The sequence below is a fragment of the Tiliqua scincoides genome, chromosome 7 (genome assembly GCF_035046505.1).
Source record: "Tiliqua scincoides isolate rTilSci1 chromosome 7, rTilSci1.hap2, whole genome shotgun sequence".
Taxonomy (NCBI): Eukaryota; Metazoa; Chordata; class Lepidosauria; order Squamata; family Scincidae; genus Tiliqua; species Tiliqua scincoides.
In genome coordinates this window covers 53,328,050-53,348,726 of record NC_089827.1, presented here as the reverse complement: position 1 = coordinate 53,348,726, position 20,677 = coordinate 53,328,050, and the positions used below count along the sequence as shown (strand labels likewise).

Below are 20,677 nucleotides of genomic sequence, written 5' to 3'. Positions count from 1 at the left end.
TCACATCTAGTTTTGGAGACACGGCATAGCCTCTTTAGTGAATGGTTCAAGCAGCTTCCTCATGAAGAAGCCTACACCATGGCTTTCTCATGAGGAAGCTGCTTGAATCATTCACTAATGAGGCTATACTATATCTCCAAAACTAGATGTGATAGGGCAAAACGGATGCCATTGTTGGAATCGGCATCCCAAATTCATATCAAACCACCATAAAGTTTGGGGAAAAACTTTTCTGACCCTTAGTTTTGTAGGCCTGGGTAATTGGATATTGATATAGCATTAGGATTTCTAAAGAATCTACCCCTTTGACTCTGAACCACCAGTTAGAAAACTGTGTGGCAAATAAATGACCCTGATAATGTCTGGTTTCCCTCACTTGATAATCTTGCATAGTATGGATTGGGCTGGAACTGAAGATTCTTACCTAATCTATACAGGTTTTTATTTTTATTTTTATTTTTTACAAGATTCCCAAACTAATTCAACTAAATGTGAAATTTGATCAGGGCAATTCTCCCTCTGGAGCCATCAGCCAGAGGAAAGTGGGAGGACAGCAGCCCAGGTTAATGACAAAATTCAATCAGACTTAGAACTGCTATTGATTGCTTTGATCTAGTTTGTGTTTATCTTTTAATTAGGCTGTTCTAATCTGTTTTACGTCATACGTCTTTGCCCTGTCTCCCTGCACATGCTTCAGCAGTAGCTGTTCCGCAGGCATGACAACAATGTCCACGCAGCAACAGGGACTACCTAAGAAATTAGTTAGGTATTATGATTAAGAAGCTGCATAGCAGTTATTTTGTCAGGGATCAAGAAATACAATTAACTTTCTTATTCTGTTTCCATGACAACTAACAGGTGTGTGGTGCTTTACTATCCATAGGCTGCTTTCTACTGAGTCATACTGTTACCAGGCCTCAATTACCATATGACTCTTGATTGAATTTGCAATGAAGTTGGTGGGGGAAGCCAAGGCTGAAGGCACTTCTTTTGTGATTGCCAGGGATGGGAACTCTTCCGATAACTCAAGTTGTGAAAAATCAGTGTTTTTTGCTGAGTTGTTTACACTCATGTTGTATGCATGGAAGACTCGACAAAACACTTGAATCAAGGGCCTCTTGACTTGGCACTTGATCCCCACGCAAACAGACTCAAATCTGTCTGTGTCTCGGTGTGCTTTCTTACTGTTTTTGCTACGTGAAAAAGCTTTTGGGGCCATCATTCAGACTGAGCAAGCAGCAGGGAAGTTCCAACCAGGAGGCAGGGAAGGGTTAATGTCTTGCTTTTGCATGGAGCGGGGGAGGTGGAAGCAGGTTCTCTTGCCCGTCTCTAATAGGGAGGAGCCAATGCTCATTGGATGAAGGATGGGTGGTCTGGTTTGTTTCTTTGGATGAGGGAGGACAGGGGGAAGAGCCCGAGGGGGTTCTTGCCTTAGGACTGGCTGGAGAAACCCAGGGAAAAAGGATGTGGGGAAGCGGGGGTGGGGAGGTTCGTAGAGATCACCCTTTCCAATCGCATGGCTGCTGTGAGCTCTGTTGTTACTTGGGGGGAGGGAAGGAAGCCCCATTGAATAACTGGCTACAGTGGAACTACTTCTGAGTACAACCGCAAAGGATTGGGTCATACTGATCAGCCTCCCAGCTGCTGCACGTAACTCTTGTCCCTCTTGCCACTTTTGTCCCCGCTCTCTCACAGACCCTCCCACCCCTCCTGCCTTGTTTACAGATGGGATGGGGCAGCAGGGAAGTGATTAAAGAAAACTCTGACACACACACACAGACACACACACACCCATCAGCAGCCCCATGCTTTTTCGCACCTGACACGTTTCGAAAAGACTCACAACCTGAGTCTTTTCCAGTCACGAAAATGCTCTGGGTGTTTTTGACACGAGTCATGGGGGCAGAGACTCGTGACTCGACTCAAGTCAAGCCATGCTGAATTCATCCATTCCTGCTGATTACCTAGTCAGGCGGCTACCAGAATATGGCCTGGTTTACAGGTTTGAATCTGCTAACCAAGCAAGTTGTGGCTGGTCATGGGGGGAAAAAGGATGCAAATGTCCAAAGGTGGAATGCATTTGACTGGGACAAAGTTTTTCACAATGCATTGGTCCTGTCACCGGTGCTGATGTCATCTCAGGGAACATTAAACAAATGTAATCCCCCCACCTATAGCCTGAAGTGACACAGTCCATTCCACCACCTTCGAATTCTATCACTACATTCCCTCCTCATCCTGCTTCAAGTGTAGATAAGATCCCCAACCTGTGGTCATAGTTCTGCCCACCCAGGGCTTGCTGGACCTTCCTCTGATGCTATATTTGATCATGCGACGCTCATTTGCTGGTCTGTTGGATGATGCAGACCAAAAGGATCCATTAAATATCAAGCAAGCGGACACAGAAGTTGTCACACTGTGTCAAACCAGTATGACCAACAGTGACAGGAAGTGGCCCTCCAGGGTTTCAGGTTGGAAGTTTTCTCTGGTCATATCAGGGATTGAATCTGGAAATTTCTGGACGCAATTTCTGGACGCACATGCTCTTCCACTGAGCCGCAACCCCTCCTTAAAAGTACCCAAGAGCCAACAGTTCTGTTAACACGTACAACAAGCAAGCGATGGGTGAGAGGTCAGCCGAGCTGTTCCTGGCTTGGAGTGCAATCAATATTCAACAAGGAAAGAATTTGTGGAGAGAGTCCAAAATGATGAGTCTGCGGTGGCAGACATAAATAAGGCATAAACACTCCAAAGATGGGAATGTATCTCTTGGAGAGAAGGAAGGGGCATTGAAGGATTGTTAAATTGGCTTTTCGTATGGTACTGAGAGCCATTAAAAACAGCCAGGCCATTTTAAAGCTTTTAAAACCTTTGAAGGAATGACAAAACCGTAGGCTTAGGGGGGCTGCAAGAAGCAGTGTCTGTATATAATGGATGAATAAACTTGGCATGGGTGACCCAGCAGAAGACACTGGAAACGATGATGAGGAATAAAATGATAGAAGGCTCAGAAAAACAGATACGAGGCCAGGCACTGAAAACTTCAGGTGGGGGGGACCTTGTCCAATCAGCTGGCTCCGATTCTGTAATAGATCACCGGGTGGCTGGAAAGTGCAACACACAACGTTTCAAATGCTTGTTCCTACAAACCGTACCCAAGGTTTCCAGCCAATGTTTCCTTGTATTTGTTGCTATTCCACGGGGTGGCATTTTCTCCTTGAAATTTTTATGAAAACAAGTATTAGAGTGATAAATTCTTTGCAACTTTTCCGATGCAGAATTTTTATTAGAGCTGATTTAAAAAAAATCTATTTGAGTTTCCCTTGAAAGTGTTTACTCTAAAAAATCCCCTGAAGATTCCACGTGGGGCTACGATTTGAAGGGATAAAGGAAAAGAGTCTTTGGGTTTCTTCACTTTTTGTTTTTCCTCTCAGAAGAAGAGGAAACTCTTGAAGAGATGGTTTGAAATCCACTGAAAGTCTCTTCCAGCCTCTTCTCTCTGGAGGGGTTGTTGAGGGCTCAAAAGCACAAATTCTATGTGATATTGAGGAGACAATGCTATGAGCAAGGAGTATACAGATACCTGAGCTACTGGTGTTTTGGGGGGGGGCACAAAACACTAACAGCGAAATCCTATCCTGCGCTGAAACAGGTAAGCCAGGAGGCTTGCGCTGTATCCAGCACAGGATAGGGACCATAAGCCAGAGGTAAGGGGAAACTTTTCCCCTTACCCTTGGTAAGGGCTGCTGACCCAATGGGTCTCCTCCGACTTGCGCCACTTCTGGAGGTGGCACAAGTCCAAGGAGAGCGGAGTGGCTTGAAGCCGCTCCCTTCTCCCCAGGAACAGGGGTTGGGATCTGGCATAACTGCTGGATCCCAGCCCCGCCTCTCTCTCCCTGCCCACCCGCCCACCCCAGGGGCCGCCCACCACTCACCCTCCCCCCACCCAGGAACACCTCCCTCCCCCCTCCTCCCCACTTCCCCCATGCCTACCTTTCATCCTTGCATCGGCTCTTCTGAGCCGACACAAGGCAATGGGAGGAAGCCGGCGTGGAGGCTTCCATCAGCCTCCGCAAGCCGGTGCTCCTGGGAGTGCTGACCTGGCTTCCTCCTGAGGAGATGCAAACATGCATTACGGCCATGTTAGGACTGCACCCTAAGTGCCTGGCCACTGGTGTAAAGCAGCCCCTCCTCCTTGCCTTCAGAGCCAACCGTGGCTGAAAAAGCTTGCTTTTGCTGTCACAATTGGCTTTGAAGGTGAGGAGGAGGAGAGGCCATTTTACACCAGCAGCCAGGTGCCTGAATAAACTTAGGGTGCAATCCCAACCAATTTTCCAGCACTGAGGTAAGGGAAATGCACCTCTGAGGTAAGGGAATAAACATTGCCTTTCCTTGAGTTGGACTCCGTGACTGCCCCCCAGTTGCACAGCTGCATGAGCGCTGAGAGTTGGATAGAATTGGGCCCTGTGATTGTTGTTTGTTTTTTTTTGTCTGAATGGGATGGATGAATCTGGTAATATATGTGTGGCTAAAAAGCTTGAGGAAAGGACGGGTGGTGCATGGAGGGTGGAGTTCTTGCTTCATGACTCTTGGCAGCCCTAAAGAGATGACCCTCCCTCCAGTTTTCTGTTCCTTTAGCACAAAGGACTTCAACTGGTGGGTCATGACCCACGTCTGGATTGTGACTTGACTCAGGTGAGTCACAATAGTGGCACTACCACCACACATGTATGTGGTAAAATGGATATTGTATGCATGTTTGCACCAAATATTCTCTCTCTCTTACACACACACACACACACACACACACACACACACACACACACACACACACACACACAACTTTTCAACCAACCAAAAGAAGTTCACAAAGTGGTTTACAAAGCAAAATAATATTTTTTTTTAAAAAATTAAATTGTTTTCCCTGTCTCAGACAGCTCATGAACTAAAGATGACACAAAAGAGATATCCAAAATATTCGCTATTGTTATTCAAAACAGCCTGGTGTAAAGGAACACCTAGGCTCAGCCCAAGGCGGAGGAAAGAGTCAGAGAGAGAATCAGAAAAGGGGGGTTGGCAAACCCACTCACAGATTTACAAGCAACAGCTCAAACCAAAGACAGAAACGTGATTGTTGCATGAAGGAGCAAAAATTAGTTATTTACTTACAGTTCCATTGAGTGTATATTTACAGCATCTGATTAGGATCAGAGGTTCAGCTAACACTTGGAGATAGCAAGGCCCTAGAGCTGCCTTGCCCTGCATGCCTTGTGCTCAAAATGGCCTAGGCATCAGAGCCCTGGTGTGCGCCATCTTAACAGGTTGGTGGTCAGAGGACAAGAGGAAGTGCTCAGAGGAAAAGGGAAAGATAAAGGGTTAGGGCCACAACCCATAAGGATCACAGAGAGAACAGGTAGAAAGGTCAGAGTCACTGGGTCATAGCTTGACCCCTTCTGGATAGCATCCTGCCCCCTCTGGACAGCAGACAGAGTTGCACCAACTCCAACAGTTTGTACATACATATAAGGGATGGGCATATATCTGGAATGATTAACCAGGCTTGTTGTTCCACCAAATCACCCTTTTAAGGTGGATGTTTGGTCTGCTGAGAGCCTGTTCTGGTCACGTGGAAAGATTAGCGCTGAAACAGAAAATGCCCAAATGCCTACTGTGAAGCAGTTGAATGTAAATATCGAATAGTTCTACTATCATCAGACTCAACATTTGCTTCCATCATTTGTTTCGACATTCCATCAGAGCTGCTAAGAGAACAGAGGTTGTGTTGATTTTCAGCCCAATTGCTTTTCTGGCTTCTTTTGGTGGATATTTGAGACACGTTGGCGAAAAGCCAGCACAGAAATCAATGGGTTTAAGCCCATTTGTGTTAGATTGTTGCCATCCTGTACTGGAGATAATTTGAGATGGGCAAAATCAATTACAGAGGAGGAATTCTAGCTAAGTGCAATGTTGCTGAATGCTAGGATGCTCAGACATCAATATAGAAGATATCCAGAATGCATTCAACTTCTCCTTCTCCTTCATCTTTAAAGAAGGATTTTAAAATCTGCAGGCAATCAATCTATTACAATCTATTATTGTTTCTAGAGGGGTGTCTCTGCAACCCATAGAGTAATAGAGGCAAACCCATGCTGTGTCATCTTCAGTGCACCAGTCATCCATCTGCTTTGCCCAGCTCCTTATTCTGCAGCAACTTTCCAAGATGCAGAATCAGGAGTAAAGCATTGGATGCCTGATAGCCTGATCCAGACCTGTGTGCGCTGGCTCACTACCAGTACGCACTGTCGTAAACATGCTGTAAGGCATGTTTGCGAGCCCTTACCATAGCTCCAGCACTAGAGCTAGCTGATCTCTGGCACTGGGCCCGCGTTCTGCTGCTAGGTGGTGGCCCAAACCATCTGGTGGTGGAGAGGCGAAGGGTTGGGTCGGAGGAGGTGGGAGGAGGCGTTTCAGAGTGGGGGGAAGGCGGGTGGAGGCATGGCAGGGTGGAGGCATGGCAGGGGAGGGAGAGGGGCAGGAGGAGGGCGGGACCAGTGGAGCTTGGCTCCACTGGATCCTGAGCCCCATATTGGACCACACGGTCCAACATGGGACTCTCTGATTCTGTGGCAGCTCCAGAGCTGCCATAGAATTGAGTAGCCCCATTGTGGGGCTACTCCCCTTACCTGGGAGAAGGGGATGACAGTCTCCTTCCCCGAGAAGCTGCCGTGGGCTGTCTTGCTGCGTGCAGGATACCCTGGAGCAAAGTCCCCCACTGCCCCTCTCAGCCATGAGGTGAGAAGAGGCGGGCTACCTCAAGTGGCAGATGGCACCCTTCACTCACTGTCCACCTCTGGAGCTGCCTCTCCTTGCCTTCATTTTCCTCATCCATTGTCTTCACTCTGTTGCCCTGTTTTCAAATAAAGCAACAGAGTAAGCTGGAAGAAGAGAAGCATCAGTCCACTTTGAAAAACATGCTGCACTTTTCTGAAAGTGCAGCTGGGCTTCTCCCTACTTCCTTCTGAAGAGGTCACCTGCTGACAATGGCAGTAGAGCAAAGACCATGGAGATAGACAGATAAGAAAGACCATTGTCTAGCTGACAATGGCAGTAGAGCAAAGACCATGGAGATAGACAGATAAGAAAGAAAAGTGATAAGACCATTGTGTTTGGTTGCTGGATCAGCTGGGGCCACCCATGGAGAGGGCTGACATGACCATTGTGTCTGGAGAAGCTGGGGCCACCTATGGAGAGTGCTACTTAAATGCCTTAAGGTGTGTCTTCACTGCAATAAGTTTGCCAGTGATTTTAAAGGCCCATCTGTCTTCTCCCTAAATTCTGTTATTTTATGTGTGGAAAACCCACGCATAAAATGATAAGCACCACAGTTGAAGGTTGGACTCAGACACAAGGGCAGCTTGGAATCAAAGGCATCACTAGGGATTGCATCACCCATTACGAGACCTCATTGTGTCACCCCAAGATGGACCTCCTCCTGTACCAGACTATACAGAATAAATTATAATATAGAGTACAACCTAAATGCAGTGGCATCACTAGGGTTGTTGTCACCCCCATTCATTCATTCATTCATTCATTCATTCATTCATTCATTATTTATTTATTTATTTATTTATTTATTTAACAGTACAGGTCACTCAACAAATTATTAACCAACCAAAAAACCCATGGCCAATTTGATGGCACTCACACAACTGAATTAGAGTTCAAGTATTAGCTCTGATCCATGGAAATGAGAGCTGCCTCATATTAACACCTTATTGGTTCCCTGCTGTGTCATAATAACACCTCATTAGCTTTTGGAACAATCAGTCTCATTGGTCAGTTTTGAGTTGATGAAATCCACTCTTTGTTCCATAAGGCAGTTGTGTGTTCCTTTTATGGTTATTTGTCTATAACTTTGGATGAAATACAGATATTTCTGCAGGGTTTGTTTTATTGCATTCTGCATTAAATTATGCATCTAATGATATGTAACATGATGGTACTATTTGAAAATAACAAGATTTTACCACTTTGGCCAATAGTGGTGCAAACCCCACTATTGTGAGGTTTGCACCCAAGTGAGTCACCTATTGTGGTCTGCATCCCCTAGAGACACCACTGCCTAAAATACACCACCAGTAGTTCTGAAAATGAGGTGCATTTTAATATGTTTTACTGTTAGCTGCCTGGGGTACTTTTTAAAAAAAATCTGGAAAAATGGGATACGAATCCTTAAGAAAAATAAACAAAAAGCAGTTGAACAAATGCCCCCAATACAGTTAGCTGAGAGCCAGGTTTATCTGTTATAGTCAGAACCAGGGGTCAGGATCCCTTGGGTGATTTTTCTGCCCCCAGCTGTGTAACATTTAACAAGACTCACTGCATGGGCCTGGGTCATCTTGTTGTGAGTTTCCACCAAGAGCTACCAACAGCATAGGGGGAAACACATCAGGTGATAGCTGGGAGTCACATGATGAGCACTGCTGAGCATTGCAGAGGGAGAAAGTAGTTGTCACGCACTGCACATATGAATGCCAGTTGCAATGGTATAATTGCATTGTGTTTCCAAGAAAGACACACAGGGGTCTCTAGCGTGCATTAGTTGCACATGCAGAAGAATCAAGAAGAGCAAGAACAAGCAGAGATCATTCTGTGGAATTGTGATTACAATGAGGGCAAGGGCCCAGCATAGGCCACCCACTTTGTTTGCAGAGGGACCCAAGTTCAATCCCTGGCATCTCCAGGTCAGGCTCAGAAAGAGCCCAGCCTAGAACTGTGGAGTTCCATTTCTGGTCTTCATTGAACATGTTTTCCAAACTTTGGGTCAGGACCCACCAGTGGGTTGTGACCTGATTTTTGGTGGGCTGTGAAAGTGAAATTGACAAGCTGACAGCTGACAAGGAAAAAGTATTGAGCCCTATGGAAAATGAAACTGAGTCACATGGCAAGTTTACTCACAAGTAGGCAACCGTGCCTCAGTTCATTTTTGAGGAGCAGGCCAGAATGGTTCGGATCCCAATCTGACGAACACAACCCCCTAAAAATGCTCAAGAAGGAATTCCTCCCCTCCAAGCTGACAAATGTATAGAGCCCTATGGAAAATGAAACTGAGCAGCACATTTACTTGTGAGTAAGCAAATGCACCTTGGCTCCTATTGAAGGCCAGGTGAAAGGGAATAAGGTCCTGATCTGATGAACATGGAGCTCAACAAATGCTACAGAAAGCCCCCCCCCCCACCATAGCAAAAGGGATAAAAACAGAGGCTTGAGCTGGTAAGGTGAAACTTGTTTTTTAGACTCATAAAGCTAGGTGGGTCCCAATAGTGTGTTATTTTAAAATGTGGGTCCCGGTGCTAAAATCTTTGGGACCACTGACATAGACAATACTGACTTTGAGCGAAGGCTCACTCCATAGAAGGCAGAGATAAGAGTGCACAGGATTTCAGCCTCAGCCACCGATTACAGGGGAGTCAGGTAGGCACTCTGAATGGATTGCATCTAAGCCTCGTGTTCCCAGTATAATGTTATTACGAAGCAGCTATAAAGGCATAGGTGCCTTTTTTAAAACTGTGCATCAGAGCTTTGGATGACTTATTTCAGTTCCTGTCCTCCAGAATGACTTATTTTTGTCTTTCTTTCCTGAGGTTTGCTGGTTCTTTTCCTCAGCGTTTAAAGAAAGAAAAAAAAACAACCCTGGAGGAAACAAAAAGTGCTTTTCCTTCATATATGTTTTAATCATTTAAAGCAGCTCCTCAACATATGAAGCCAGGACATCAAATTTTTTACCCAATATTATTTTCTCTCTTCCCTCGGAATATTATATTAACCTACAAGAAATAATTTAAATAAAAAATACGACACCCTCACTCAGGGTTTGGTCAGGTTGGGTTCTGATTGAGAGTACAAATCCATCAGACACCCCCCCCCCCGCTGGACCAACCCCTGAACCATAACTGCTGGTGGCAGCCGTATCACCCAATGTGCCAACAGGAAGTAGGTGGTACACCATTGGTGGGCCCTATGCAAGACTTTGGGTGTCCCCAGCAACCTCATGTGAGTTCTTCCTAATCCTTCACTTCACAGAAACATGATTACTCAACAGGGGTGGATCCAGGAATTTTGTTGGGGGGGGGGCATGAGCACTACCAGGCCAGGCTGAGGAAGGGCACTGGGCAAGCCTCCCCTGGTCGCCCCCTTGGAGCTCTCAAAGAAGCAACCTCCCTCCTCAGCGGCCTGGATCCTTATGAGCTCAGCCGCTAGGTCGGGGAGCTCCACCCCCTCCGACCACATGGCCTACCCAAGGTCTTACAAGTCCTTGGGCTAGCCAGAGCATTGGCTGGGTGTGATGCTGCCACTGACACCCATCCAGTGTGCATTCTCCTGTCACCCACCTTCATTCCCTCATCCTGGTGGGCGTTTTTCCCCACTGTTGTGACAGTTTGGGGGGCATGCACCCATGGCCCCGTTACGCAAAGACTAATGTCTTTTTCCACCCTACAAAACCCAACTAACGTGAAATGTGCAGAGTGAATAACTCCACCTGGTTTTGGTTGGCTATTTTCATTGGTGGAGTGGTGGCACTTTCCCCATAGGAAATGGTAGTATGTAGGACTTCACACCCGCACCTAAACAGCCACTGGGTAGATGGGACTCGTCAGCCTGGGAAGGCAGCTCATCTGAGAGAAGGAAAACTCTGATCCCAAACCTCCACTGCCTTGTGGTTACATCCAGTTATGGAAAAGGCTTCAAGAGTCAACCTTGAGGCAAAATCCAGAGCCGGAGTCCCTGAGGCAGTTCATGGCTGAACCCAGTCACGTTCTGGCAACTCCTGCGACGCCACTGGAACCAATTGTATTGGCTTCTGCCTTTCCATTGGACCATTTCAGCGATGTGGAGAGGGGGGATTTGCTGCATGGGCAACAGTCTATCCTCTGTATCTACTTTACCCAGGCTTTGCACACTGGAGAGGACACTCTGTTCCAGAACCACCATTCAGAGTGCGATACCATAGTCTTCCGAGACTGAAGGATGCCAACAACATACATACACCCACAGCACTCTGAACAATAACATCTTATCACCTTCAGGCATCTTTGCAACATCATCCATCACTTTTGCAGCAATGCAAAACCTCAGCTCTTTAATACACCACGCAATACAAGACCCATTTGGTTTATTACCACAACCCCTTCTTCTGAAAGTTCTGTAGTTTCAAGGGCAACACACTGTTCTGTTACACAGAAGGTGGAGTCTTTCAGTGGAAAAAAGTCCTGGTGTTCTTCTCATTTAGGCAAAACTGCTGTTGACCTTGATGGGCAACCAGGGAACCTGTTTCCATGATAATTCCATCCCCAAGATTATTAAAATTACATTTGTATCTTCTTCTCTAAAGCACTCAGGCATTTTCCCTCACCTTTTTATCTTCACAACATGCCAGTGAAGTAAACTTAAAGACATAGTGACCAGCCCAAAGTCAGCCAGTAACCTTCACAGTTGACTGGAGTTCTGAACACAAGAAGCCTCCTTGATCCAACCAAGTCTGTCTATGGCAGCCATTTCCAACCACTGTACCATGGCGCATTGGTGTGCCGCAAGTGCACCACCGGTGTGCCACAGGAATTTGAAGGAAGGTCATTTATTAGTAGGGTCAATGCGGGATGTGAGCCCCTACTGACAGCAAGGTGTGCCTTGTCATAAACCTGATGGTGTGCCTTGACAGTTTTAGCGCTTTGTCAGTGTGCTGTGAGATGAAAAAGGTTGCAAACTGCTGATCTACAACATCTACTGGTTCCACGATAATACCGCAGCATTGCCTCCACATTTTGTCTTCTCCTATGGGAAACTGGCATCAAGATGGTTCCATGTTGCTTTCAAAGGAAGAGGAGGGATGGCGTATGGAGTGAGGCAGTCAAGAAGTACATAAGGCTTTGAGAACATGACAGGGTCCATGCACAGGGGAGCACAGGGCAATATGTTTGGTAGCCAGGCAGATGTGGAGTATTCTTGGATGGGAGAGTAATACCTTATGTGTGCACATCTATCAGGGAGGCTGCCGGGCATCAGGCAGGGACACTGTCATAAGAATTAAAATGAAGAACAAATTAAAACAAGAAAAAGGGAACAAAGTTTTAGAAACACCAGTGCAGGTCCTTAGCTGGGCGCAGTTTGTGAGCATCACAGGACTTGCCTTATCAATTTAACATGGCATGTAGCAATAAAACCACAACAGCATTCCGCAGAGAACCTCTAAACAGAGTCTTTAAAACAAAGTGACAGGCAATCAGTAAAGGGGGGAAATAAATCCTTTTGCTATGGTGATTGCAACGGCTTCTGGGGGACAGAAATCTTGTTTACCAACCGAATAACTGCGTCAGTCCCACCTTTTTGCAGAAGAGGTAAGACCAGGGTTAAAAGATGAGAGCGGAAAAACAGTGAGGCAGAGATGCTATTTCATGACTCCAAACAGCAGCTGCGTGACGTGTATAAAAAAAAAGTTCATGCAGTGTTAGGCTGCATTAGAACCATAGTTTACAAGTCATGGGAAGGAATAGATCCATTTTCCCCGCAAGGAAAAAGTGCAGAAAGCAGTGTTATGTATTTTGATTCCAAGGGTGCATTTTAAATATTTATAAATTATACTTGAGAGTCAGGATCGTGTAGTGGTTCTTGAGTTGGACTCAGACCTGGAAGATCCAGGTTCAAATCCCTGCTCAGTCATGAGGCTTCCTGGGTGACCTTGGGCTAGTCACTCTCTTTCAGCCTCACCCCACACAGGGTCATTGGGAGGACAAAAAGAGGGAAGGAATTGGGTACACCACTCTGAGCTCTTTGGAGGGAGGGCAGTATTAAAAATGGGAAAATAAATAATAACAGCTTTAATAATGTACTAGGTAGGTGACATAAGTGGTATAGCATCAGCAGATGCAGCCACAGTCATTACACAGTCAATTAGACTGTTAGAATTTTTTTTAACGGATTTGAAAGCAGTGCTGCGTATTTTTATTTCGTTATCACTGAAAACTCCCACTTCTAATGATAGGGCTCTTCAAATACCTGAAGGGTTGTCATCTAGAAGAGTGCAAAACCAAGCCTAATAGACTTAAGTTATAGGAAAGTAGATTTTGATTGACCGTTTGGAGGAACTTCTCCTAAGAGGACTTTGTCAATGGAAAGAATTACCCAAGGAGTGGGCTTTCCCTTGCTGGATGTCTTCAAGCATAGACTGGATAGCCATCTATAGGGGTTGCCTTGGTTCTGAATGTCCTGCACTGAGCAAGGAGTTGGCTTGCAAAGCCCACTCCAAATCTCCGAGTCTGTGATTCAAACCATGGAAGCCAAAGCAAACGTACTGCAGACTATGGTTTTCAGTTTACATGGGAACCATGGTTTGCTTTAGTACGCATTTATATGAACACTGGGAAGGAAGGAGAGGCAAAATCACTCCAGAGACAGGAGGAGGGAGAGGGCAGTATCTGTTCTTGAGGTTTACACCATGATTTATAAACTATAGTGTGCAGGGAACCAATATTATGTCAGCATCAGACCAGATTGTATAATGAGGGAAGAGCTTAGGGTGTGCTAGTATTGCTGCTTAGAACTTATGCTCCTGAATGCATCTTTGAGCAAGGCTAATGCCTGGCAGCCAGAGAACTTATGCTCCTGAATGCATCTTTGAGCAAGGCTAATGCCTGGCAGCCAGTTCAGTTGACCCACCTTAACCCTTTCTATCCAGCGCACGGGTGTATACATTTTATCCCTGTTGCGTTTATGAAGCGTTGGGCAGAAATGGTTTAAAGTCTTACCTCTAAATCCTATGAATGTCTACTTGGAAGTAAGTCTCATTGAATTCAGTGAGGCTTATGATGTGGTAAGTAAGGATAGTAGCCTCACATGCATTTATAAAAATGCCACAAGAAGCCCATAGAATGCAAAATGGTGGCACCCATAGCACCTTGGTTTAAAACCATCCCTATGCAAGTTTATTCAGAAGTGAGTCCCATTCTGTTCAATTGGGTTTCCTTCCTGGTAAGTGTGTATAGGATTGCAGCCTTTTTTGACCTTGACAACACACCTGGCTTTTCAAGGCATCTATTCTGCATGCATACTTATACAAAAAGCATTCAGTTTTCATAAGCTGCTTCTGCTTTCACAAATGGTCCAATACTCACTATTATGTCTGCCTTTGGGGCTGGAATAAAATCAGCCTCAGTTAGATACTGAAGGCTACCAAAATTTCCAAATTTTTCATGCTTCCTCCACTTTGCCCGTTGGTTCTGGAACCAGATCTATGTTCAGGAAGAGAAGGGAAAAAAATATTAAAGTAAACACAAGATATGAGGAGAAATGTTTACAGCCATCAGTGGCCATTGCTTCTGCTCGTAAAATAGGGGAACAACATGGGTTACAGTTTGAACATGTGTAAGCACACCAAAGAGACAGACTGCTGGAAGGGCAGGAACACAAACTTTTATAAATAATTTTATTTCACATGGTGCCTTTAACTTATAGTCTGCGAAGTATGTGTGGCAAGTCATTCTTCTGCACCCAATAATAGCTTGTTCTAAATTCAGGATGATATAATCTCACATATTCAGTGGGTAAAAATGGCCAACCATGGTCAGTTTCTTACATCGGCTTGTAAATTGACGGGAGATTTTAAAGAGAAGCATCCAGCCATCACATGCATCTTGGGTGATCAAGGGGTTGAGAAAACACTTTTTCAGGGGAGGGCTTAATAGCCAGAGACCATAAATCAGTGGAAAAGCATCTGTTTTGCATATAGAAAGTCTAGGTAGGGTTAGGAAAGTTTGAAACTCTGAGGATCCACTACCAGTATAAGACACTGTAAAAGGTGAATTCATATGCTATGTGAATTCATAGCAATACCTCTTATACCTTTCATTTAGAAGCAATGGATATAACAATGAACTGAGAATCATGAGTTCCTCAATGGAGCGAGGCTGATGAAGTCTGTTTAGATTGCTTCACACATGACTTTTCCATATGGAAGTGTAAAATGTGTAGGGGAAACAAGTCCCATGCCCAGCAATGCACATTAACATGTGCAGAGAACATGTGTGTGCCTAGAGGTCAAGCCACAAGTGGCTTTACATCCGTTGGTATCTGGAAACTAATCACTTGTGATTTGATGAGTCACTCTTTGACTCGAAGCCTCTGACAGCTGAAATGAATGTGCCCCTAGAGATTTTGCTCCATACCCTACTCTGTGAACTTGGATGGCAAATATTATCCGAAAGCAATGTGGGTCTGCAAATATCCAAGGTCTATTTGTAATGTAGCATCAGTGTTTGACATTTGGGTATCTTTCAGTAGCAATCAGCATTTGATGATATCTGGCTGCCAACATGCAGTAGCAGTCAGTATTTGGCAATATTTGACAGAAGATATGCAGTGGGTGTCAACATCTGAGAGTATCAGAAATGCAGCAACTAAAATCTGACAGTTTAAGAATAGGCCCTCAGTTTGGCTGTACTTGTAGTAAGAGGCGACTAAACAGCCACCGGGTAGATGGGACTCGTCAGCCTGGGAAGGCAGCTCATCTGAGAGAAGGAAAACTCTGATCCCAAACCTCCACTGTCTTGTGGCTACATCCAGTTATGGAAAAGGCTTCAGAAGTCAACCTCGAGGCAAAATCCGGAGCCGGTGTCCCTGAGGCAGTTCATGGCTGAACACAGTCATGTTCTGGCAACTCCTGCGACGCCGCTGGAACCAACCGTATTGGCCTCTGCCTTTCCATTGGACCATTTCAGTGATGTGGAGAGGGGGGATTTGCTTCATGGGAAACAGCCTATCCTCCATACCTACTTTACCCAGGCTTTGTGCACTGGAGAGGACACTCTGTTCCAGAACCACCATTCAGAGCGTGACACCATAGTCTTCCAAGACTGAAGGATGCCAACAACAACTTAGAACAGATTTAGTAATAATTGTATCCAACATCCCAATCTTATGCAGCCACTGTGTGGACAGCCCAGGGCTGTTGGCATGATGTCCACCAAACCCGATGCACTGTCATAGCGGAGCGGCCAGTTGAAAGGGATGAGAGGTGTAAGGCTTACCTGTGTGTTCCAGCTGCCACAGAACCCCCTATTCTTGATTCTCGATCTACACCAGCTCTGTCGCTTACATAGTGTTTCACAGCCATTGGGGCCATGTCTGGTTCTGGATCCGGCGTTTACTAACTCCACTTCATCTTGCCCCATCGTGCCTTGCTCTCTGCCCTTTTCCTGCTTCTTTGCTGACAAGGTTGTGCTGGTAGCTGGTCTGCACTCCACTGACTGTGGTGCATGGTTTTCCATCTGCTGCACTGAAATCCATACAATGCCCAGTGGCAGAGGGCATCTGCACTAGCAAGGCAGCCTGCACACGGGTGTATATGGTGGTATACTGGGGTTTCCCCTCACTAAGATTGGGGAAACGTTATTAATTAATGCAGCTCATTGAAACAGGTGAACTTCAAAGTCAAATTTTGGCTGTGAACCCAAACGTTGAATTTTAGCATGTCAGAATTTCAATATTTAATTCCAAATTTCAGATCCTGAAAATCTGGTATATTTTAGTTGCGTATGTGTGTGTTACATTTCATTTCAGCATCACAGTCATCTTCTGACTACCATGCATGTGTGACTTCACCCTGTTTTTCTGGGTGTTCACTCCTGAGAAACTTAGAGCCCAATCCTGCGCAGAAGATCTGTCAGTGCTGCGGTCCCTGTGAAGGTGGAGGGAGTTGCAATTGTACCGTAAGGCATGTAGTGACACCTGGCGACTCAGCACTGGTGGGGAGGCCTGCGCCACCCGGCAGATGCTGTATCCACAGGTCCAGCTACCTCCAGAGGTAAGTATGCCACCAAGCAGGGCAGGGGAAGGGTTGTGGGAGGGCATTCCGGAGGAGGTGGGGAGAGGCATTTTTGGGCAGAGGAGGGCAGAACAGGGGGTGGGACAGGCCCAGGAGAGGGGTAAGCAGGCCTCTGCCATATCCTAACCTCCGTCCAGGGCCTTGTTACATTGGGCCTCTCAGATTTGTGCCAGCTAAGTAGCTGCTGTAAGTCCAAGGAGCCCCATAGGGCAGACTGGGGCTTTACCTGGTGTAAGGGTGAAAATATCCTTTTACCCTGTAAATAGGTTGCCAGCCTGCGGTCATCATTTCTGAGTACCTGGGGTTGTCATACATTAGAGGAGCACAATATTTACCTGAACTCTAGCTTCTGGAAGATTGATCTTTGCAGCCAGCTGGTTGCGAACATGGGCATCTGGGTAATGTGTAATTTGGAATATCTTCTCTAGTTCCTGCAGCTGCTCTGCTGTGAATGTTGTCCGGATCCTACGCTTCCCTTTCTTCTCATCTGTACAAACAGGAGAAAGTCTATCTTAGGATAGTGGAGGACAAGGAAGAGTTTTAAATGTTCATCAGCATTTATATAGGACAAATGTATCCAAACTCTTTGTTACACATCTATCGCATTTGAAACAGGGTTTTATTCCAATGAGCTCAGTTTGTTATAACGATCAAAAGAGCCCTATGGGGTAGGTAAGGATGAGAGAAAATGATCTCTAAAATGTCATGGGTGAGGTTCACGATTGAACAGGCATTTCAACCCAAGTGTTAGGGCAGACTGCCAGTCAACAAATAAACAGGGAGTATAAGACCCTTGACAATATTTGCAGTATCATCCTCTGGCCACCTGCAATAGTAACACAGAAGTGAAGCAGAGAACAAGCTAGCAGCTCCCACCTCAGGCAAGCTATCATAGAGGTGTAGAGACTACTGTGTTTTAATCCTATTAAAGTTCCTGGCTTTAGTCCTTTTCACCATTTTCACAGTCCTAGGCCGGATCTGACGCTTCTATGGACACACTCCATGGGAAAGTTCTCCTCAGCCAGCTTCTTGAAATGAATGAGAGTTGTCCAAGAGTGGTACCGTGCTAATGGTCAATCTCTTCTGCTCTGCTTCTAAGATATTGGTGTTTCTTTCCAGAGGAGCAGTAAGTATAGGCAGGAAATGGTCAGTATGAGCTCAGCTGGGTCTACCACTGGCCCTCTGTTCTGCTGGGCAATTGGAAGGGTTTCCTGAGAATGACTTCACACATGCATGTTCATGGCTTGGTGATTATAGCACCCAGTGGTGGCTTGCATGTGTGCAGATCAAACACAGCAGAAGGAACATTCATATCATGTTAAAGATGATGATGATGATACTTCTCAATAGAATCTGTTTTTATAGTCAGCTGTGAACCCTCAGGTGATATTCTGCATACGTAAATCACTGATGGGCCTCCAATGGTAGCAGGCTGGGCTGGGGGTGTTGATGTTGTTGAATGAATGGTGCTCTATGATAATTTCATACAGAAACACCTGTCAGAGTTGATCCAGTTAGGAAGGAATATGAGCATCAGTTAAGATGAGTACCATAATTACTAGTTCATCTCAAAAGCAAGCGTCCAACTGAATGAATGAAGTTTATGTACCAGAAAGTTCCATGTCAAACCCTTGGACCTTTAACCAACATATCAAAGCGCAACTAATCAGACATATCTCTGGCAGTAGCCTCAAGGAGTGTCAGTCACACTGAGTCTTCCTGACACTATTGGGACAGTGATAAGAACATCCTTGCAAGCATGTGAAAGACAGAACTCCTGGGCATTGTGATCCTATTAAAACAAATTTTTGCAAAAGGAGGCTCTATTCATTATTAGTTTAAAGGTAGTATCCAGGGGCCTCCACCACAAAAAAGACTCTCGCAGCGCAATCCAAACTTGCTCTGGAATAGGCAGGCCAACTGGCCAATGCCATATCCAGTCAAGGTTAGGAGGTGAAAGAAGAGCCTCCTAACCCCCAAGTAATGCCCCAGCCACTGCAATAGGGCTACTTGAATCTGCATCAGTGATTTTGCTGGCAAAGATACGAGCAGCCTGGTATAATGTTGGGCTGCTCGGTAGGGGGGTTAGGATCTGACTTCAGTGCCAGAGTCTGGTCCCACCCCACTTCTGGGCTCAGTCTGCCCACTGGCTCTCCCTCCAACCACCCTCCACACACCAAAATGCCCCCCACCTCCCAACCCTCTGTGTCTGCCTCCCCAGGCTGGTGTAACCTTGCTTGCTCAGGCTGGTTGTGGCTACCTGGGAACGGAGTTGTTGTTGTTGTTGTTGTTGCTGCTGCTGCTGCTGCTGCTGTTGTTGTTGTTGTTGTTGTTGTTGTTATTATTATTATTATTATTATTAATAACAGTATTTATATACCACTTTTCAACTAAAAGTTCACAAAGCGGTTTACAGAGAAAAATCAAAGGTTAGGCTCTAACTGCTAGATAACTGCCAGATCCTGGCCCCACCTCCCACTCCCTGCCCGCCTACCCCCATGTACGCCAGCTGCCCGTCCCCCCCACCCAAAACGGCCAACGCAACTCACCCTTTCTCTGGGGCTGGTACAAGTCCGTGCACTGGCCTAACCCCACTTATGTCGGCGTGAAAGTGCTTTACAGTACTTTCACGACTACAATGGGCAGGCTCAAGGGACTTGCGCTGGTCTATCTGCAGGTCAGGATTGCGCCCTTAGTTTATCAAAGCAGAGACCTTTCCAAGTCCTGCCACTTGAGATCCTTTGCTGGAGATTCTGAACATGAGATCTTCTAGAAACAAAGAATATGCCCTGGACAAAGCCCTGCTGTGACTTCTCTCATTATAAGAGGTGTTGCTAGGTAAAAAAAAGAGCAGCTTCTGCAAGAATGCTAAATTTTGCAAGTTTTTACACCATGTAAGCAAGCAGTTGTTTGGTTCAGGCCATAGGTCAGTGGCACAGCCCATGTGGAAGGTGTATGTGCAGTGCCTGGCATCTTCAGGTACACACGGGAAAACCTCCCAAGATCCTGGAGAACTGCAGCAAGTCAGTAGATGATATGGATCTAGGTGGACAGTGGGCTGGTTCAGTTGCAGGCAGCCACTTTGCAGTATCAGTTGATGGGATGAGCAGAATAGATTGGCCAAATTAAACATTGTTTCAGAGTGATTGCATGAAAACCCAGACACAGACTCGAGTCTGAACATGTGAGGATCGAGTGCTGAGTCAGTGGCCTGAAACCTGTATCAGTGCCCAGGTCATTGGTCATATTACTCACAGGTCATGTGACTCGAGTGTACACGACTCAGCAAAAAACAAGTGTTTTTGTGACGGACTTGAGTCACCTGACTTGAGTTCCCATCCCTGCGCAAACGTATGCACATTTACTTGACAATTTGTCTCACTTGATTCAGTTGGAGCTCATTCCCTTGTAACTGTACTTGCAGGTTTAGGGGTCTTCTAGGAGTGTGAAATATAGTCTGGAGGTGTCAAAAAGAAGTCTAGCGAGATTTGAGCATGCCAGTTGGATCATGTCCAAAAGTCTGCTAGCAGTACAAAACACAAAACTGTTAGGATCAAGTGTTGGACTTGGCCTGAAAAGACCCAGGGTTAGATTTCTCTTGTCCAGTTATGGAGCTCACTGGGTAGCCTTGGAAAGACTGTCTCTCAGTTTAACCTCTCTCATCTGTATGCTCCTCTGACATCAGTGGAGGAAAGAATGTAAGATAAATGTCAAATAAATACATTGTGGTCATCTACTCTTTATCACTACAACTGTAAGATGCTGAATTCTAGTCAGTGGGGACAATAATTCCATACT

At 45.7% G+C, this 20,677-nt stretch overlaps 1 protein-coding gene across 1 annotated transcript in view; it reads right to left on the bottom strand.

Annotated features, from left to right (window-relative positions):
- Window positions 1-11,835: 11,835 nt before the first annotated feature.
- Window positions 11,836-20,677, bottom strand: part of ISX (intestine specific homeobox) — a 30,301-nt gene continuing 21,459 nt past the window's right edge. The window contains exons 2-4 of the mRNA XM_066634462.1: window positions 17,215-17,386; window positions 14,172-14,288; window positions 11,836-12,075 (exon numbers count right to left, since the gene is read on the bottom strand). Of these exons, the coding sequence (XP_066490559.1) occupies window positions 11,836-12,075; window positions 14,172-14,288; window positions 17,215-17,386 (529 nt within the window). The remainder of the gene's footprint in view (window positions 12,076-14,171; window positions 14,289-17,214; window positions 17,387-20,677) is intronic.